Below are 19,579 nucleotides of genomic sequence, written 5' to 3'. Positions count from 1 at the left end.
AAGAAGAGGCTAATTTGTCAATAGTCTCTATGAGTCTTGTAGTCAGTCCTGCCTGGAGAATCCTTTCTAGAAAACACTATGTCCCTATTTGCATTTTTATTACTTAATCGGAAACTGTATCTGTAAATCTGTATCTGTTATATATATTTGTACTTGAGAATAAGATGAGAATTCTATGGTACTTGAGAAGAAAGCGTGGTGACCAGATTTCTCTTCTTCAGGAATAGGTGATTATGTTGTTGTTCACACAGATCTTCTAAAGGGAAGGGGTGAGGACCTGAAACCGGACCCTTACCTCCGCAAGAGCCCCTCGCTCGAGTCTCTGAGCAGACCCCCTTCTCTGGGCTTCGGGAACACGAGGCTGCTGAGCGCTTCCACGGGGGGCTTGAAACCACAAAGCAAACTCAGGTATCGCATTTGAATCAGTGAGAAAGCACTGGGCTGATGACCTTGTGTTCTTCCTTCCCTTTTACCCCCTCTGGTCAGTTTCCTTCTTACGTATATTTCCTGAATGAAAACGACCCAGACTCAGCACCTGCCTTCAGCAAGAGAGGAGGGCACTGCACAGCAGGACGGTGCGGAGTGAAATAAGAGCTGTAGGAAAAGAAGTATAAGCAGACTACGTGGGGAGTTGTTAGTTGGATGAGGAAGTCGGGAGTGAGGAGGCAGCGTTTCTGCCACAGGGGTCCTGCAGGCGTCACCTTGAGGCTCTGCTGGACGTTCAGGGAACTGGCGGTGGTTTAGTTTGGTTAGAACGGACTGCGGGCCGCATGAGGGCAGGGGCCCTGGCACACACATCATCAACGTCGGGATTGGCCAGGAGGCAGATAGGTGGTTAGGGTATCACCACCGGAAAGGCAGGTTGGACTCACATTGTGAATGATCTTCATTGCCAAGGCTAGAGGTCTGTACTCATTTTGGTAAAGCAGTGGGGAACCACTAGGTTTGTGGCCTCTTGTTTCTGTTGTTTCTGATAGTGAGTAGGGGTTCAGTAAACAGTGGCATGTCAGAAGGACTGGAGGGGCATTTTGAAGTCAGTGTTGAAAGAGCCCGTTAGTGGTGATGGGGGGGGGGTGGGTGGTGGAGGGGGACAGAGACTGCAGGGGTGGTCACCAAAAACCTGTCTTTGCTCATACCTCTGCCACTTCCTCCCTGCTCTGTGCCCCTGCTCACCCAGGCCACGGCAAACCTCCCCGCCCTCTAGCCGCTCGCTGCTTCCCCACGTAGAGTCATCCTCTAGAACACCGAGCGCGTCCCGTGCAGACCTTGTCAGAAACCTCCCGTGACTCGTCAGGCACTCTTCCACCCTCGCTCCTTATTCTGGTTCTCTGCAGCTTAGTCTCGCCCTGCTCACGTGCTAGCGTGTCCCTGCCCTCCGCTCCGTCAGAGCCTGTTTTATTCTCAGCCTTTGCCGCTAACACATGCATTGCTGACTGCTCGCGAGGCTCTGGCCTGAATTGTCTTCCTTCTGTCCCTTTCACACTCCCCTAAGTCCTTCTCCTTCAAAGCCAAGCGAACTACCCTGGTAGCGTCGATGCCCCCTTTCTCTGCCTTTGGTGTCTTAACCTCATTTGGGTATTTAATCCACTGTGGTGTGGTGTGTGTGCCTTTGTCCCCATTGAAGGCCGCACTATGTTTATTTTTTTAATGTTTATTTTTGAGAGAGAGAGAGAGAGAGAGAGAGAGAGACAGAGTGTAAGCTGGGGAGGGACAGAGAGAGAGAGACAGAATCTGAAGCAGGCTCCAGGCTCTGAGCTGTCAGCACAGAGCCTGATGCGGGGCTCAAACTCACGGACGGTGAGATCATGACCTGAGCCGAAGTCAGACTCCCCACGGACTGAGCCACCCAGGTGCTCGTACGTTGCACTTTAGTAGATGGTGAATACCTCGTCTCACACTTTGATGTCTCTCCCAGCCCCCTGTGTTGTGTTACACACACAACATTTCATTCAGTCAGTGCTTATGAGTACGTAGATAGATGAGTACACAAAACAGGGCACTTTAGTAGTAATGGCTTTTTAGCAAACATCATAACTACAGCATTATGTGTGTTACAATAGGATTTTATAAAAGTCTGAATAAGTTCAGCTCTTGTCATACCTTTGGGTGTGGCCTATATTTGCACCCAAATAGATGAAGTCATATCTTTTCAGAGGTTTAACTTAAAGCCCCAGATACTACACATTAGTCTTGTTTCTGCACAGGAGGTTTAAATGATCAGAACTTTTTTTTTTTTTAGCTTTTTAAAATGTTTATTTATTTCTGAGAGAGAGAGAGAGCAAGCAGGGGAGGGGCAGAGAGAGAGGGAGACACAGAATCTGAAGCAGGCTCCGGGCTCCGAGCTGTCAGCACAGAGCCTAAAGCAGGCCTCAAACTCATAGACTCGGACGCTCAACTGACTGAGCCACCCAGCCACCCCCCAAATCTTGTTTTTAAGGACCAGAATTAGTGCTACTCTGAAATGGCTCTTTTCTTTATGCCACAAATGTGTACAGAAAAGGCTATGTGTGTGTGCTGTTGCTGTGATACCCTTCATCATGAAAGATTAAATTAGTGGAAATCAATGTGTTGTTTTATTTTTGTATTCACATCACCGAGACGAATGACAGGATAGAAATTAATTTCTTTTGGAAGTTTTCATCCTATTGATATTAATTTGGAGCAGGCACCATATCTAGTTAACTTTATCTTTTCAAAGAAAATTGTCCAGTAAATATTTTTAATTGTCTGCCTTTACAGAAACTCTTCTCCCAACCTTCATTTCAGTCTTTCCTCATTTGTCAGACCTAAAAATTCAGTTCTAAATGACAAAGTAAGACGTGGCTTTAGTAAACACAGGCCACGTCACTGTAACATCATAGGCTCTTCGCGACTCTGACCACAGAAACTCACGGATACGAGTTTACAGATAATGCCAGGTACAAGAAAAACCAGGCATCAGATGGCACCAGCAAAATTTTAATGCAAGTTTATGAAGTTTTCTTACTATCTCTACCCTAATTCAGATTGCTGAGGTCTGGAATCATTACATTCCTCCTTAAAAATATTTTAAAGTATTTTCATTAAGTATCAGAATGATACAAAACAGTAATAATAAGATACGTGTAAGGTATAAAGAACAACAGTGCACCTGGAAATCAACCTTCCAGTGCAAGGAAGAGAAAATTATTATTACCATTGAAATCTCCCGTCAGCCCCTCTGCGCTGGCCTCGCCTCCCTGCCCCGCCCCAAGATCACCACTGTCTGACTGTTTTGTATGTCGTCCTCTGCTTCTCTTTCCAGTTTCACCACGTACGCTTGCACCCCCAAACAATATAAACAATACATTATTTAAATTCTCATTTAAAATTCTGTATAAATGGGAACATACAGTGCTTTTCTCTTTTTTTTTTAAATTCAAAATTGTTCCTATGTGCATTCAAGTCATTGCGTACATCTCAGTTCGTTGGCTTTTATTGCTGTATAGTATTCCTTTGTATGACTGTACCTCTGTTCACTAATTTTCCTGATGATGTGCATCTGATTGTTTCCAATTATTTGCTAGTATAAAAAAGTGCCAAGGGGCGCCTCGGTGGCTCAGCGGGTTAAGTGTCCAACTTCAGCTCAGGTTGTGATTTCACGGTTCGTGAGTTTCGAGCCCACTGCTGAGCTCTTCGCTGTTGGCACAGAGCCTACTTTGGATCCTCTGTTCCCCTCTCTTTCTGCCCCTCCCCCACTTGTTCTCTCTCTCTCTCAAAAATAAACATTTAAAAAATTTCTTTTAAAGTAACGTAGGCATCTATTAAAAATTGAGGGGTGCCTGGGTGGCACAGTTGGTTAGGTGGCTGACTTCAGCTCAGGTCATGATCTCACGGTCCGTGAGTTTGAGCCCCACCTTGGGCTCTGTGCTGACAGCTCAGACCCTGGAGCCTGCTTTGGATTCTGTGTCTCCCTCTCTCTCTGTTCCTTCCCTGCTTGTGCTCTGTCTCTCTCAAAAATAAATAAATGTTAAAAATTTTTTTTTTCTTTACAAAGTTAAAAAAAATAAAAAGAAGAGGGTACCTGAAGTCTTGCTCTCAGAGTGCTGTTATATTATTTAGTAAAATCACTTCCTTTGGCTAAACAGGTGCTCAGAAATGAGTTAGTATCTCACAAACTGGGGAGTATCACTTTTGGAGTGTGCAAAGCCCCTCTTTTGAGTAGTTTTGACTGATTTTCCCCTTTTATCTCCATTCCTATCACCTCTCCATAAGCAGCCAATCTAGTGGTTTTAAATGGCCTTTCAGCCTACCTTTCATAGGTTACGTAGGTATAGGTGTAGCCTTGGAACACGTAGAATAGTTTTTCTAGAGTCTTTAATTAAAATGATACTGTACTTAATAACTAAAGGGCTAGATGAATGGAACAACAGATGGATTTAAAAACAACCGAAAACGAAAATCAACCTGTTTCCAGACTTCTGACAGCCAAGCAGTACAATTTAATTCTTCTTTCATATCGTGAGACATAATAAAGACGTATCATTCGTATGACTAGCATGACATAATAAAGACGCATCTCACTGGAGAGACCTAGACGTTTGCTCTATAATCTAGTTATTTGTTTCTTGCCTACTTGAGGGTCCTAAAAATTAGCCTCTTCTCTTTACCACGTGCTCTTCTTTCTAACTAGTGTGGAGAGAAGAGACCCCCTGGCTGCCTTGGCCCGGGAATATGGCGGCTCCAAGCGCAACGCTCTCTTGAAATGGTGTCAGAAGAAGACAGAAGGCTATGCGGTAAGCGACCGTGTCGACCGGCTTCCACCTGGCTCTGGGCGGCAGGCCTTTGGCAGGGTTTGTTCTGGGCACGCATATGGCTTGGACGGGCCGGTGTGCGTAGAACTCGTGTCCTTCTCTTCGCTGGGGGAGGGGCCGCCAGGTAGTGGGGTTTGCTGTGGTGCCCAAAGAGGTGAGTGGGACTGAGAGCCAGTCTGTGCTCTACCCAACGAACCATGTACCTCAACCCAGGTGTGCATCTCCTGTGGGAAGGGGCACCTTTCTCTTTGCTCAGAGGAGATGCAAACTCTGCAAGCAGTGCACCCAACAGGCTGCTTCAGTCCAGACAGACCGCGTTTGCTGCACCGTCTTCCCGAAGAAGGCACCTTTTCCTGATTGATACAAACGCCCCGCTTAGAATGTCTTCAGCATTTCTCTGTTACTTGGAGACTTGTTTGCATGTAGTTTCAAGTTGCAAACTTCAAGTTTCAAGTTTATCAGGACGGTATTTGTTTTCTGGGAAGGTTACACAAGGAAGTGACACCCGATCTAAAAATGTAAGCTTTGTTAATTGTGAAATACTGTATATAAAGATAAAAATACCTCGAGTATAAGTGATAGTTTCATGGATGATTATGAGGTGAAAACCCACGCAGTCACCACTCACATCCAGAAATGGAGCATCGCCAGTTCCCCAAAATCTTTCTTATGACTTTCTAATCGTAACCCCTCACCACTCCCAAAGATAACTCTTGTCCTCAGTTTTATTCCTCATAGCTTTCAACAAAAAGCAGGCATCCCTAAATGCTAAAGTAGTTTTGCCTGCACTTGAACTGTACATAAACGCAGTCAAAAACTATGATACCTGCATCTGGCTTTTCTCATACAGTATTAAGTTACTAAGGCTTACCCCAGCTGTAGTTCGTCATTCTCTTTATCCTTTGGAACCTTTTGTGTGATCGTACCGTTACTTACTTATCCGTTGTATCATTGCCGGACCGATGAGTTATTTCCAGTTCGGGGCTATTGCAATAGTGTGGGTGTGTTCTTGTGTGTGTCTCTCGGAACGCACGTGCACTCGTTCTTTCTGGGCCTACGCCCAGAAATGGGATTATTGGGCCATCGGGGATGCATATATCCAAGCACAGTTGAGAGTGCCAAACAGATTTCTAAAGCAGTTGTGCTGTTTACCTCCCGCCAGCAAATGATGAGAGACCCGTTTTTCTGCGTTGTCCCAGTCTTTGGATCAGTGTGTACTAGTGTCTGATTGCGGTTGGGATTTGCACTTCCCTGCCGGCCAGTGAGGCTGAGAACTTTTCCGTATGCTGACTGGACATTTGGGTAGTCCATCTGGGGATGTGCCCTTCGGGTGTCTCGCCCATTTTTAAATCAGACGGTCTTTCTTTCCCTTGTTACTTTCAGGAGCTCTTTATATGTTCTGGATACCCGTCCTTTGTCAGATAGACTATCGCAAATATCTCCTCCCCAGGTGGCTTGAATTTTCACCTTTTTGTTGAACAAAGTTTTTAATTTTAATCAAGTCTAGTGTGTCAGTCTTTTCCCAGTGGTCAGTGCTTTTTGCATCTCGTTGCAGAAATCTTTATTCCAAGGACATGAAAATATTCTCCAGTGTTTTCTTGTACATATCGGATTGTGTTACCTTTCCCATTAAATAGCCATTCTCTTTAAAATTGTCATCTCCAGGGTGCCTGGGTGCCTCGGTCGGTAGAGCTTGTGACGCTTGATCATGGGATCATGAGTTTGAGCCCCACGTTGGGTGCAGAGATGACGTAAATAATTTTTTAAAATAAAAATAAAATAGCCTTCTCCTGCCTTCTCCCCACTCAGGCCGCACCTTCGTATACCTTTACCCCACTTTGCTAAAAATTTTGAAGATGCTAGCACCACAACACTCCCTCCCCCATCTTAAGCTTTGAGGGTAGCGGGGGTAAATAAAGAAAGAAACAAGCAAGAAAACAAGGCCTTGGCCAAGAGCCAGCCCAGATGGTTAAGCAGCAGCAGGGTTGGGATTGTCTTTCTAATAGCAACAACCACGGGTCTTCAAATCAGACTCCACCCAAGGACGTAAGCGTTTTGTGTCTTTGACGTTACCTTTTTTTCCCCCATTTTCCGCCAAAAAAGCAAGAGCAAAAGATTAGTCCAATTAATGACCAGTAATGGAGACTCCCAGGGGAAAAGCTGGCTTCCCATGCATTGTTTCGTCTTTCAGCTGCTCTCTGCACACTCTGCGTCGGCCCCTTCCAGGGCTTGAAACCACCCCATAAAGGAAAGCCACCCCAATGACAGCACCCCTCGGCATGGCAGCCACACTGCCGGGGAAATGGAAGAGCATGAGGGGTAGGGGAGAGAAAGTGATCCCGGGAGGCTTTAGGGTAGGGGGAGTAGGAATGGTAACAGAAGACCGAAGCTGACAAAAGCCAGGAACAGAGCCCTGGCCGTGGCCGAGCCGCACGCGGCCACTGACGCTTGATGGCACTGTCATGTCCCCACCTCACAGAAATGGATGGAGGGAAATGCTAGATGGATACAAAAAGACAATTCAGATTTCCAGAAGGAATTGGTCCTTGGGCACCTAATGCCGTTATAATTAGGTTGCAGGGAGGGATTATACGATAAGACCTTTCCCATCATAAGAATGAGAATAGTATTTCCTGCTGTGGTGATTTTTTGTTTTGTCTTGTGTACATCTTGAACTAGTTTTCAAAGCATTTTATGCTTGATGAAGCCCAAAGGTCATTCTGCCTGAAGAGTAATTTTCATTCATTGTTAAATCTCCGTAAGTTTAGAGGGAAACATAAATCATATGTGTCTGATTTATTTACTCCTCACAAAATATCCTTTGTCTAGACCTGTTTGTCTGAGACGCCTCTTAAGCCTTCTAAAGCTTGTCTTCTCCGACTCAGGAAGCCAAAAATAAACTGTAGAAAATTCAGATGGCTCAGTTTAAAAAAAACAAAAACAAAAAAACAGTAGCCATGTGCATTTCAACTTAAAAGAACTTCCTGTTTAGCCCACCGAAGTATAGCACGGATAGATTATGTCCAAACTCTGAATATATTAATTCAATGAATCTTCATTGAGGGGCCCTGTTTGGGGCCCCGTAATATTTAAGGTGCTGGGAAATCAGCAGGGAATGAAACAGAATCTCTGCCCTCATGGAGCTTCCACCCACATGAGGAGTGACAATTAAAATTTAAGAAGTATAATACCTGAGGGGCACCTGGGTGGCTCCGTCGGTTGGGCGTCTGACTTCGGCTCAGGTCATGATCTCGCAGTCAGTGAGTTCAAGCCCCGCATCGGGGCCTGCGCTCACAGCTCAGAGCCTGTAGCCTGCGTCAGATTCTGTGTCTCCCTCTCTTCTCTGCCTCTCCCCCACTTGTGTTCTGCTTCTCTTTCTCTCTCTCTCTCTCTCCCTCTCTCTCAAAACTGAATAAATGTTAAAAAAAAAAAAAAACCTTAAAAAAAAGTACAGTACCTGCTATATTGGAAGGTGTTATGTACTGTGGAGAAAATTCAGGGCAGGGGAATTGGGATCACTGGGTGTGTGGACACCAGTGACATATGAAGGTCGGGGAGGTGACATTTGAGCAGTGGCTCACCTCGCCTGAGGAAGGCAAGGACTTGCGTGTTTTCATCAGGGTTTATCTCATCCCAGGTACTAGGCTTGGAAGGTCAGAATGAGGACATCATCGCTGTAACGACTGTGTCCATTGGAACTTAAGTAACATGGCGTGACAGCAGTGAAAAGTTAGAACAGCAGCTCAGACCTGCGGCCGAGCCCCCAGGTTCAGCTTTCGGATGTCTTGAGTAGCCCCAGGACTGAGGTCAAGTGGAAAAACACAAGCATGCACTCTGTCCAAAGTGAGGCCCACCCCGAGCTCTAAGTGGCTCTCAGTAAAGAAGAGACCTTTCTAGATGATCTACTCAACCCAGATTTCCTTGGAATTGTTTGTTTAAAGTCAGGCTTCCAGGAAGCCCCTGCAAATCACTCTCCAACCCCAGCCAAGGATAGACCTGACACATAGAACCCTACGTCTCTTTTTTAAAATCTGCTTTCAATTCTCTCATTTGGGTTATGACAGGGAAATTTTCGTCTCTCATGTAATTACCAGAAGGGATTCCGAAGGGGCCAGAACACAAGATGGTGGGTGTGATAGGCAGAATTCTAAGAATGACCCCCAGGGATCCTCACCCTTAAATAATCTCCTGTGTACATAGGGCAAAAGGGGGGGTTATCTGGGTAGACCTAACACATGAACCCTTTAAAATCCAGGAGTTTCTTCTGAAGCATCACAAGGACTCAGTGCACCATCAGTGGGTCTGAAGTTGAAGGGGGCACATCCGGAGCTGAGAGAGGTCCCTGACTGATGGCAGTATGGAGACCGGGACTTTCTAGCGCTAAAGCGTTGGAGCGCTGAGGTCCTACCGATACCCAGAAAACACCGTGGGGGCCACCTTGCAGTTATGAAATCAGTCAGTTTGGTGCTGGAGTGTCCTTTGTCATTTCTCTCCCTGTCCTGAAGCCCTCAGACCTCAGCTCGGCTAAGGATGGTCACTGCCATCCTTTAGTTGAGGGACCTGGCCACTCTGAAAAATGTATGGAATTCAGCCATAAATCTGCAAAGTCCTCGTTCCTCCCGAGAAGAGTGACTAGGCACAACCACCCCATACCTCTGAAGGTGGCACCGTGGGTGTGTTCCCAGAGCCCTGCCATACCCGGCCAGTGTGGCCAACACTGGTGATTTATGTGGCTGAAGGCACAGGTCGGGATTACCCATAGCTTCCCTACCTCTCAAAAGCTAGGGGCGCCTGGGTGGCTCAGTCAGTTAAGTTTCTGAGTCATGGTCTCACAGTTCCTGGGTTCAAGCCCCGCGTCAGGCTCTGTGCTGACAGCTCGGAGCCTGGAGCCTGCTTTGGATTCTTTGTCTCCCTCTCTCTCGGCCCCTCCCCTGCTTGTGTTCTGTCTCTCTCTCTCTCTTTTTCTCTCTCTCAAAAATAAATAAGCATTAAAAGAAAAAAAGCTAGAATCCATAACTTGTAGCATGTTTTAACAGGCTGTTTTAAGGTTTTAAAGGCCTCAGATTCCAAGTGTCAATTTAAAACATTAGAGTACTGTTACAGTAGCAAGAAATATGTAAAATGATATTCAAGTTCACTCCTACGGGAAATATAATTTGAAAATAGTTTGGCTGGAAACGGCCAATTATTTTTATTGCTTTGAAAGTCTCCGGTGTCGTTTTCTTTTGCTGTGTGACAAATTACCACAGACTCAGGGACTTAAAACACCTGCCTAGGAGCTCATAGTTCATATAAGTCAGAAGTCCAGTCCCACGTCACTTGAAATCTAGGTGTCAGTTGAGCGATGTTCTCCTTGGAGGCTCTGGGGAAGAATCCACCCCTCGTGTCTTTCAGGTTGGTGACGGTACCCTGTGTTTGTAAGATTGAGGGCCCCATTTCCTTGCTGGCTATCAGCCCAGGGTCACACCAGCAAGTGGAGGCCGCCCAGATTCTTTCCGCGTTGTCGCCTCCATCCTCGGGCCCCAGTGGCCATCCCGTCCCACTCCTGTTCCCACTTTGTATCTCTGACTTCTGTCTCCAGCGAGGAAAATTCTACTGTAAATAAACCTCAGGTGGGGCGCCCGGGTGGCTTATTGGCTGAACATCCGACATTGGCTCAGGTCATGATCTCACAGTTCGTGAGTCCGAGCCCCGCGTCGGGCTTGCTGCTGCCAGTGCAGAGCCCGCTTCAGATCTTCTGTTCCCCTCTCTCTCTGTCCCTCCTCCGCTCGTACTCTCACTCTCAAAAATAAATAAAACATTCAAAAAAATGTTTTAGTAAAACCTCAGGTGATGAGGTTAGGCCCACTCAGAGAATCTCCCTGTTTTAGGGCCAGTTCGATAGCAAGCTTAATTACTTCTGTCAGATCCTTTTGCTCCATGACATAACGTGATCACAGGAGAAACTCTGGGGAGTAGAGATCATAAGGGTGTCTTAGAATTTTGCTGCCCAGTCCTGGTTTCAATGCTGACTGCACATTAAATCACGGAGGAGCTTTTATGAAATATCTGTGCTGGGGCCTGACCCTAGATCTCCGGAATGACAGTCTCACGAGCAGGGGCCCGGGCCTCGGGTGGTTCTGAGGCACAGGCTGCCTTGAGAGCCTTGGATCGAAAAGTCACATCTCTGCCTATGAAAAAACCCTTTACGGTTCTGGATCTCACCTTGCCAAAAGCCTGTGCGTTGTAAAAAAAATTAGAAACACAGGGGCGCCTGGGTGACTCGGTCTGGTAAGCATTCACTCTTGATTTCAGCTCACGTCATGTTCTTGTGGTTTGTGGGATCAAGCCCCACGTTGGGCTCTGTGCTAATTAATAGTGCAGAGACTGCTTGGGATTCTCTTTCTCCCCCCCGGCCCTCTCCCGCTCACACTTTGCGTGTGTGCACTGTCTCTCTCTCTCTCAAAATAAATAAATAGACATTAAAAAAAAAAAACAGGAACACGGTGGATGTGAACAACAAGAACATAACGCCAATGGCTTGAAGAAGAAAAGATGTCACTGGTTTACCATCTAGGAACAGTAAGTAATCTGACCCTAAGGAAGAAACTCTGGAATTCTCTGTTACCTCCTGACTCCAGCCACTCTGCTCTCAGTTTTCTGTTTCTGTGAATTACTGCAGATTTAGCTATTAGCTCACCACGTTGTGGGTCAGAAGTCCTGGTGAGCCCAGCTGGGTTCGCTGCTTTGGACATCACAGTGGCAGCTGGGCTCCTCCTTGGAGGCCCTGGGACAGAACCGGCCTTCCCAAGCCGACTGAGGTGACCTAGGGTGTTGGCAGAACGCATCCTTTTAAATTTGCCCTGTGACCTTGACTGAATCACCAGTGTTGGCCACACTGGCCAGGGCATGGCAGGGCTCTGCGAACACAGCCAGGGCGCCACTTGCAGAGATGGGGGTGGCTGTGCCTAGTCACGCTTCTTGGGAGGGACGAGGACTTTGCAGAGATTTATAGCTGAATTCCACACACGTATCAAGAGTGCGTCACAGGCCAGGTCCCTCAGTGAAGGGATGGTAGTGACCATCCTTAGCCAAGCTGAGGTCTTAGGGCTTCAGGACAGAGAGAGAAATGACAAAGGACACTCCAGCACCCAGTTGGTTGACTTCAGGGCGTCCCCCCTCAAGGTGTTCTCTGGGTATTGGTAGGGCCTCAGCGCTCCAACCGCCTTAGTGCTAGGAAGTCCCAGCTGGCCCATAGACACCATGGACAACAAGCTTTCATAGTTAGATTTGGACTTGCTAGGGGCCCTGCTGTTTCAAACCCAACAAGGATAGACCTAATGATTCCAGAGCTTTCTGACAAACCAGATGAATCTACCCCACAAATAGGTAAAGAGGGAGAGAGAGAGAGAGAGAACAGTGGGTTATTTATCTCAAGTCTCTTTAATTCATTTACTGCTTCAGTGAACATCCATTTTCTGATAGCATATTCTATAGGTTGGTAAGTAAATGCTATTTCCTGTAAACTCTTTCATAAGCTTTGTTGCCAGAGTATGCTTCATAGTTAAAGGCTTGATTCCGGAGAGATTAACCAGAAACTTTTGATGAATAGTTGAATAACCCGGGGAACTCCTCACTCCTCAGGAAACTGAAGAAAATAACTTTTCTGACAGTAACAGAAACTCCATGGGTTTAAACTCAAATAAGACCGTTGCCCTTTCCAGACTAGTGTTTTTCTTCACAATGCGTCTGTAGTCACTGGTGTATAAATATCCTTGGACCACCTCTTCCTTATCTTTACTAAGACCATTTAAGTAACATAATTGAATAAGAAAATTAAGTTGTCAACAAGACTGTTTTTTCCCCGGGGCGCCTGGGTGGCTCAGTCGGTTAAGTGCTTGACTTTTGATTTCGGCTCAGGTCATGATCTCACAGTTCATGAGTTCAAGCCCCACCATGGCCTCCGTGCTGACAGTGCTGAGCCTGCTTGAGATGCTCTCTCTCTCAAAATAAATAAACTTTATTAAAAAAAAAAAAAAAGGAAGAGTGTTTTTTCCCCAAATCATCCCATTACATAGCATTGTGATTCACATTCTATCTTTTAATTCTAACCAAGAATGAGCGAAGTTTGAGGGGCTTCTCATGTCACTTCACAAGCACTGAGGCCAGAGAGGTGAGACACAGAGCACCACCTGGGACCTGGTTGTGGCTGCAGGGGCAGGGGTAGTTAAGCCCTGGATACTGCTGTCACCTCAGGAGTCGTGTGGCATCAGGCTGAGGCCAGCAGCTCAGGGGGAGGGAGGGGGCTCCCAGCAGTTTTGATTTGAGGCAGTTTCTAGGAGAACATTGTGGGGACACTTCCAGCTATGACCTGAGACAGGTCAGTATCGATCAAGGGATGATCAGACTAGTTTTAGTCCAAGGTTGGGAGGTGTGGGGATCACCAAACTCTTTGATTCCTGTATGCATATTCTCAGCAACTATATACCAAGCACCTGCTGGCTACTGCGTTCAGCAGCCAGGTCTAGACAGACAGCAAAGCGGGACCGACAGCGAAGAGAAGGGCTGGGGCTGGAGGGCACAACGGTTGTGTGGAGCGGGACAGTGCAGGGTAACTGGGGGCACTCCAGATTCGGAAGGCCTGTCTGAGGAGGGGAGCGTACCTTCAGGCCAGAATGACAGGAAGAGCCAGCCCTGTGGAGATGACGTAGAAGGAATCCCAGGCAGGGGGAACAGTTAGCACAGGGGTGGGGGCAGAAGGCAGGCCCGTGCGAGGCTGGGTATGGTGGTGGGCAAGGTACAGAGCGGGTCGGGGCCAGACTGGAGAGCAGGTCACGGGTTCATTTCAAACGGAAGTGGGGCTCTGGACAGGGACGGGAGTTTAGACCCAAAAAGAGGGGATGGTAGCTTGGCCTTGGCCGTGCCCCGGGGGACAGTGGTTACACCTCAAGTCATACACACCTTTGCCCTGGGTGTTCCCTTGCATTCCTCCCTGGTCCCCGAGGGAATTACAGTGATGATCTCGTCTTCCCAGAGTTTTGAATACCTTCTCTGTATCACAGGCTCTGACAGCCTTCAATGCTGCAGGTCCTTGAGCTCAATATCATGAACTCCTTGTAAGTTAAAAAAAAAAAAAATAAATAAATAAATAAATCACTAACAGGCATAATAGTTACAAATAGCCAAAAATTATCTTAAAATTTTTTTAATTAAAAAAAAATTTTTTTTAATTTATTTTTGAGAGACACACAGAGTGCAAGTGGGGAGGGGTAGAGACAGAGGGAAACACAGAATCTGAAGCAGGCTCCAGGCTCTGAGCTGTCAGCACAGAGCCCGATGTGGGGCTCGAACTCATGAACCGCGAGCTCATGACCTGAGCCAAAGTCAGATGCTCAACCGACTGAGCCACCCAGGCACCCCTGTCTTAAAAATGTTTTAAACTAAGCGTTGTTCAGTCTGACTTACAATCAAAGAAATACAAATTAAAGGAGATGCCATTTCTTGGCTTATCATATTGGAAGACTTTTTTTAAGTGATAAGCTCTACCACTGGTGGGAGGGTAGGTGAATGGTGCCTTTTGGGAGGGAAATGTAGCAATGTGTATCAGGAATCTCAAAATCAGTATGCCCTTTAACACAGAAATTATGTTTCTAGGTATTTATTGCAAGGAAGTAATTGTGGGTGCCTGTGAAAATATAATTTAAAACAAGTTTATTATAGTTTTATTTATTTAAAATCATTACAAAGGATGCCTGGGTGGCTCAGTTAGTTAAGCGTCCAACTCTGGATTTCGGCTCAGGTCATGATCTCATGGTTTGTGAGTTCGAGCCCTGTGTTGGGCTCTGCACTGACAGTGCAGAGCCTGCTTGGGATTCTTTCTCTCTCCCTCTCTCTCTGTTCCTCCCCTACTTGTGCTCTCTCTCTCTTATAATATATAAATAAACTTTAAAAAAAAAATCATTTTGAAACAACTGGAGGTGATACAAATTTCTGACGAGATGAATCAATTAAATAGATTATAGTATGTGTGTACAATGGAATATTATAAATCCTTTAAAATCATGCTTTGGGCGATATATTTAAAGGCACTGGAAAAAATATGCATGCTACATTAAGTAAAAAATCAGATTCTAAAATCAGATTCTAAAAGTCTGTCTGGTGTAATTCCAATTCTATCAAAAGAAATTTATACAAATGTGATAGAAATGTTAACAGTGAGTATCTCTGGCTAAATACTAAAATTCATGCTTTCCTGTAGTGTTTCGTTTTCTACAATGAGCATGTAAATTTTTAACAAAAATTTATTTTTAAGATTGTATCTTTTTAAAGAAAGAAGCCAGATGCAAAAAAAAAAAAAAAAAAAACCCTCATATTATATGATTCTGTGTATATGAAATGTCCAGAGTAGGCAAATTCATAGAGTCAGAAAGCAGATTAGTGGTTGCCAGGGTTGCGGGGATGGGAATCGGGAGTGACTAGGCACAAGCTTCCTTTTGGGACTGATGAAAATGTTCCAGAATTAGATAGTAGTGGTTCTTACACAACCTCGTGAATATACTAAAAGCTACTGAATTGGACATTTTCAAAAAGGTAACTTTATGGTATGCGAATTATATCTCAATAAAGCTATTTATTTTTTAAGTGGCAATAAGAAAAGCTTAAGTGGGGCATCAGGGAGATGATTGGTAAGGAATAGGTAAGCGTACATAGGAAACTAGAATTTAAATTTTAGATCTGATCAAATATAACTTTAAAAAACCTACCCGTGGCGGGTGCCTGGGTAGCTCAGTCGGTTGAGCATCCGACTTTGGCTCAAGTCGTGAGCTCGCAGTTCATGAGTTCGAGCCCGATGTTGGGCTCTGTGCTGACAGCTCAGAACCTGGAGCCTACTTCGGATTCTGTGTCTCCCTCTCTCTCTGCCCCTCCCCTGTTCATGCTGTCTTTCCATCTCTCTCAAAGATAAACATTCAAACAAACAAACAAAAAACTACCGTGGGTGCCTGGGTGACTCAGTTGGTTAAGCGTCCGACTTCGGCTCAGGTCATGATCTCATGGCTCATGAGTTTGAGCCCCGCGTGGGGCTCTGTGCTGACAGCTCAGAGCCTGGAACCTGCTTCCAATTCTGTGTCTCCTCTCTCTGCCCCTCCCCTACTCATGCTCTGTCTCTCTCTCCTTCAAAAATAAATAAACATTGAAAAAAATATATTTAAAAAAACATATCCAAGTACTACCTTGTATATTAAAAATTAAAATAAAACAATACAGTAAAACACAGGGATGCAAGGTATTCATACTCTAGTTTTTATATGGGAGGTGGGACTCAGATATTCACTTTATTGTTATGATTCATAAACCTAATATATTCTTTGTATCAAACGTATATAATTTGGGGGTGAAAGTCTGAGGAAAAAGGCCATATGGTTTTATTATATTTATTATATTTATTATTTATATATAATTAAACCAGATCCTTTCTGAGAAACATTTTTAAGTGGAAGAACACCTGAGGAATTACAGCATAAAAAAATGAACTGAGCTGAGAGGGGCCTGTAGGGTAGGATTGGTTCCATTCACATCTCTCCCGTGTCATTTCAAAACCATGTGACAGTTAGCAAGTCAATGAAAAAAAACACTGCACATCTTTTTTTTTTTTTTTTAAGTTTATTTTATTTTGAGAGAGAGCGAGAGAGAGGGGAAGGGACAGAGAGAGAGAGAGAGAGAGAGAGAGAGAGAATCCCAAGCAGGCTCTGTCTGCACTGTCAGCACAGAGCCTGACGTGGGCTCAAACCCATGAACCATGCTTAGGCTTCTCTCTCTCTCTTCTCTCTCTGCCCCCCCACCAAACAAATAAATTAATTTTTAAAAAGTAAAGTGAACATTTTGTATCATCAGAGCTTTTGCCATTTGAGGTAGTAATAATGTAGGTCTGATCCTGTAATACCAGATTTAAGCTTCAAACTCAGATTGGTGTGATGTCAACAACGACCGAGGGGCCAAATCTAGCCCACCACATGTTTGTTTGTTTTTTTTTAACATTTATTTATTTTTGAGACAGAGAGAGATAGAGCATGAACGGGGGAGGGTCAGAGAGAGAGGGAGACACAGAATCGGAAACAGGCTCCAGGCTCTAGGCTCTGAGCCATCAGCACAGAGCCCGATGCAGGGCTTGAACTCACGAACCGTGAGATCATGACCTGAGCCGAAGTCGGACACTTAACTGACTGAGCCACCCAGGCGCCCCACCACCACATGTTTTTATAAGTAAAGTTTTATTGGAACACAGTCACGGCCATTCATTTACATATTGCCCATAACCGCTTTTGTGCTAAACTGCAGAGTAGTTACAGTAGAGCCCTTTTGGCTGTATGACATACTAATCAAAATTATTTACTATCTGGCCCTTTACAGAAGTTGGCTAACCCCTTCCTTAGCGACAGAGGTACACAAGTATCTTCTGTTATTGAACGCCGTGTTTGGTTCTTGCATTTCAGATGGCAAGAAGCAAGTGTTAGATAACGAGAGGCTTACTTGAGAACTTAATCTGAATCTGTGCAGTTTCCAAATTTGTATCACGAGAGTTCAGCTAGTGAGGGATATAGCTGTGGGATCGTGAAGGCACAGATATCTTTGAACCTGTTTTTAACCCATGAGCTAGGAGCTATATGTTCTTCTCTGTTGGAGAAAAAAGCAATCTCTGTGTTGTCTACAACAAATCTCATTTTGCATCTGGAGAGAATACCCACATTGCTGGCAACTTCTGTTTTTCTGTCTCTGAGTTCCCACAGACAAGCGCTAACATATGCTTATCCAATAGCAAGCAGCCTGTGAAATAATCAGGCCATTTGGAGCTCTGTTTGTTGTTTTCTTTTTTGAGATAGGTCTCTTGAGGGCTACATGCGCAATTCAAAGAACGTTACAATGCTTTGATTTATTTATTGTCCTCAAAGTGGTTCTTTTCCTGACTTCATTATAAAGATAGATTCTCCATGGAAGACGAATGTCATTATTGGCCTCTACTCTTTTGACGGCCTTTTTTCACCTAGTGTCTCTGCTTATGCAGCTGTTTATGAGACATGGTGATTTGTGAGGACGTTTTAAAGGGCATCAGGCATTGTCTTACAACCTGAGGCAACAGTAGAATCTGTGTGAATAACGAAGATGAAAGGCTTTATTTCCCAGGTTGTGGTGGACATACATTCAACTCCCAGTAATCCATATTTCCCGGGGTTTTATCTCATGAGCCAGCATGGCTAGAAGCTCCCCTTTCTACTCTCATGTGTGTGCGTGCCCAGATATAGGAAATCTTAAGTAATAAAAACTGTTTTCTGAGCAAAACCCTAAAGGGTGTACAGATACTGTGAGATTGTTTGCACAGCAGATGGGGAGGGACTTGTTCCACCTTCATTGACAGGGATAACAGAGAAGCAGCCGTGATCACTGCTGACTGGTCCAAGGGAGGGCACCCAACCTAACCTAGGCCAGTCAGCCTTTCCCCAGGAGTTTGGAATAGAACTAAGAGGAAGATTACTCTACGAACTCCATGCTGTCGGCCGCCATGTTTTTACCTCTGTGCAGAGAAGAGCCGACGTAACAGGCCTGCCATGGCTGTGCCTGCAAAGGCTGCTTACGAGGTTGGTCCTTAATTTGCGTCTGGTAACTTGGATTTTGGGAGACTTCTCACCGTTCCCAGAACTGATAAGAGAGGCTCAGAAACCACTGTGGTTTCTGCCCAGCACCTGCCTTCCTGCGGGGAGTCTGGAGTTGTTGTTGTGTGCTAGGCAGAGGGCGCCCATGTGACCAGTCCCCAGTGAAAACCCTGAGTCTCCAGTGAGCCTCCTTGGTGGACAGCACCTCCTGTGTGTTGTCACAAGTCATTGCTGGGGGAGTTAAGCATGTCCTGTGACTCCACCGGAAGAGGACTCTTGAAAGCTTGCACCTCGTTTCCTCCAGACTTCGCCTCACGTGGCTTTTGCCTTTGCTGATTTCGCTTTGTATCCTTCCGTGGCAACAAATCCACGCATGGTAGTAAATCTGTGAATGGCCTGGGAACGTGGCTACATCCTGATTGCTCGGAGTCCCCCTGCCAGTCACTGAACCTGACCTGGAGGTGGTCTTGGAGACCCCGCCCACAGCCACACTGACCAGGAAAGAAGTGGAGGAAGCCTCTGTAGAGACAGAGAATAAATGCATGGGGACAATGCCAGGTAGTAGAACAGAGATGTGGCACCTTCCAGGCTCCTGATGCCAGGTGCCTGTCAAGGCTCAGTGGCATCCTTTCAGATATCCTTAGTTTCTGTGAAACATTAAAATCCTTAGAACAGATTTCCGCTTTTCTTAAATTAGTTCCGGTTGGACTTTGTTGCTTAAGGATCAAAAGGATTATACCTGATCATACAAAGGATCGTACAAAAGAATCATAACTGATCTCTTTTACTTGGGTATTTTCTGAATATTTGCACTAAGCATTTATTCCTTTTATTATTAGAAATAAATGGTGTTATTTGGTTTATTCCTTACATGTATCTTTTCAATTAAAAAAAAATGAATGCTAATTCTTGGGGGGGGGGAATTAAATGTTATATTGTGTATAAATAGTGACATAATTCCTACCCTGTTGTTCAACTCTGCTCTCTTAAAAGTATCATTTTTAATAACAGGTTGATACTTTTCTTTAAATCGAGGTTTCTCAGCCTTGGTACTTTTGATATTTTAGGCCAGATAATTCTTTGTTGTAGGGGCTGTCCTGTGCATTGTAGGATTTTAGCTGTATCCTTGGTCTCTACCCACTAGATGCCATTGTACTCTCCCGGCTGAGACAATCAAAAATG

The 19,579-nt window shown here is 45.2% G+C and overlaps 1 protein-coding gene across 8 annotated transcripts in view; it reads left to right on the top strand.

Annotated features, from left to right (window-relative positions):
• SPECC1 (sperm antigen with calponin homology and coiled-coil domains 1) overlaps positions 1 to 19,579 on the top strand; it is a 289,226-nt gene that overhangs the window by 224,235 nt on the left and 45,412 nt on the right. For all 8 annotated transcript variants that reach the window (XM_045487518.1, XM_045487513.1, XM_045487514.1 and 5 more), the window contains 2 exons: positions 252 to 408; positions 4,652 to 4,754. In XM_045487518.1, coding sequence (XP_045343474.1) covers positions 252 to 408; positions 4,652 to 4,754 — 260 coding nt within the window. The remainder of the gene's footprint in view (positions 1 to 251; positions 409 to 4,651; positions 4,755 to 19,579) is intronic.

The sequence above is a fragment of the Leopardus geoffroyi genome, chromosome E1, assembly GCF_018350155.1.
Source record: "Leopardus geoffroyi isolate Oge1 chromosome E1, O.geoffroyi_Oge1_pat1.0, whole genome shotgun sequence".
Lineage (NCBI taxonomy): Eukaryota > Metazoa > Chordata > Mammalia > Carnivora > Felidae > Leopardus > Leopardus geoffroyi.
Note: the sequence above shows the minus strand (reverse complement) of the source record. Positions and strands in the feature narration are given on the sequence as shown.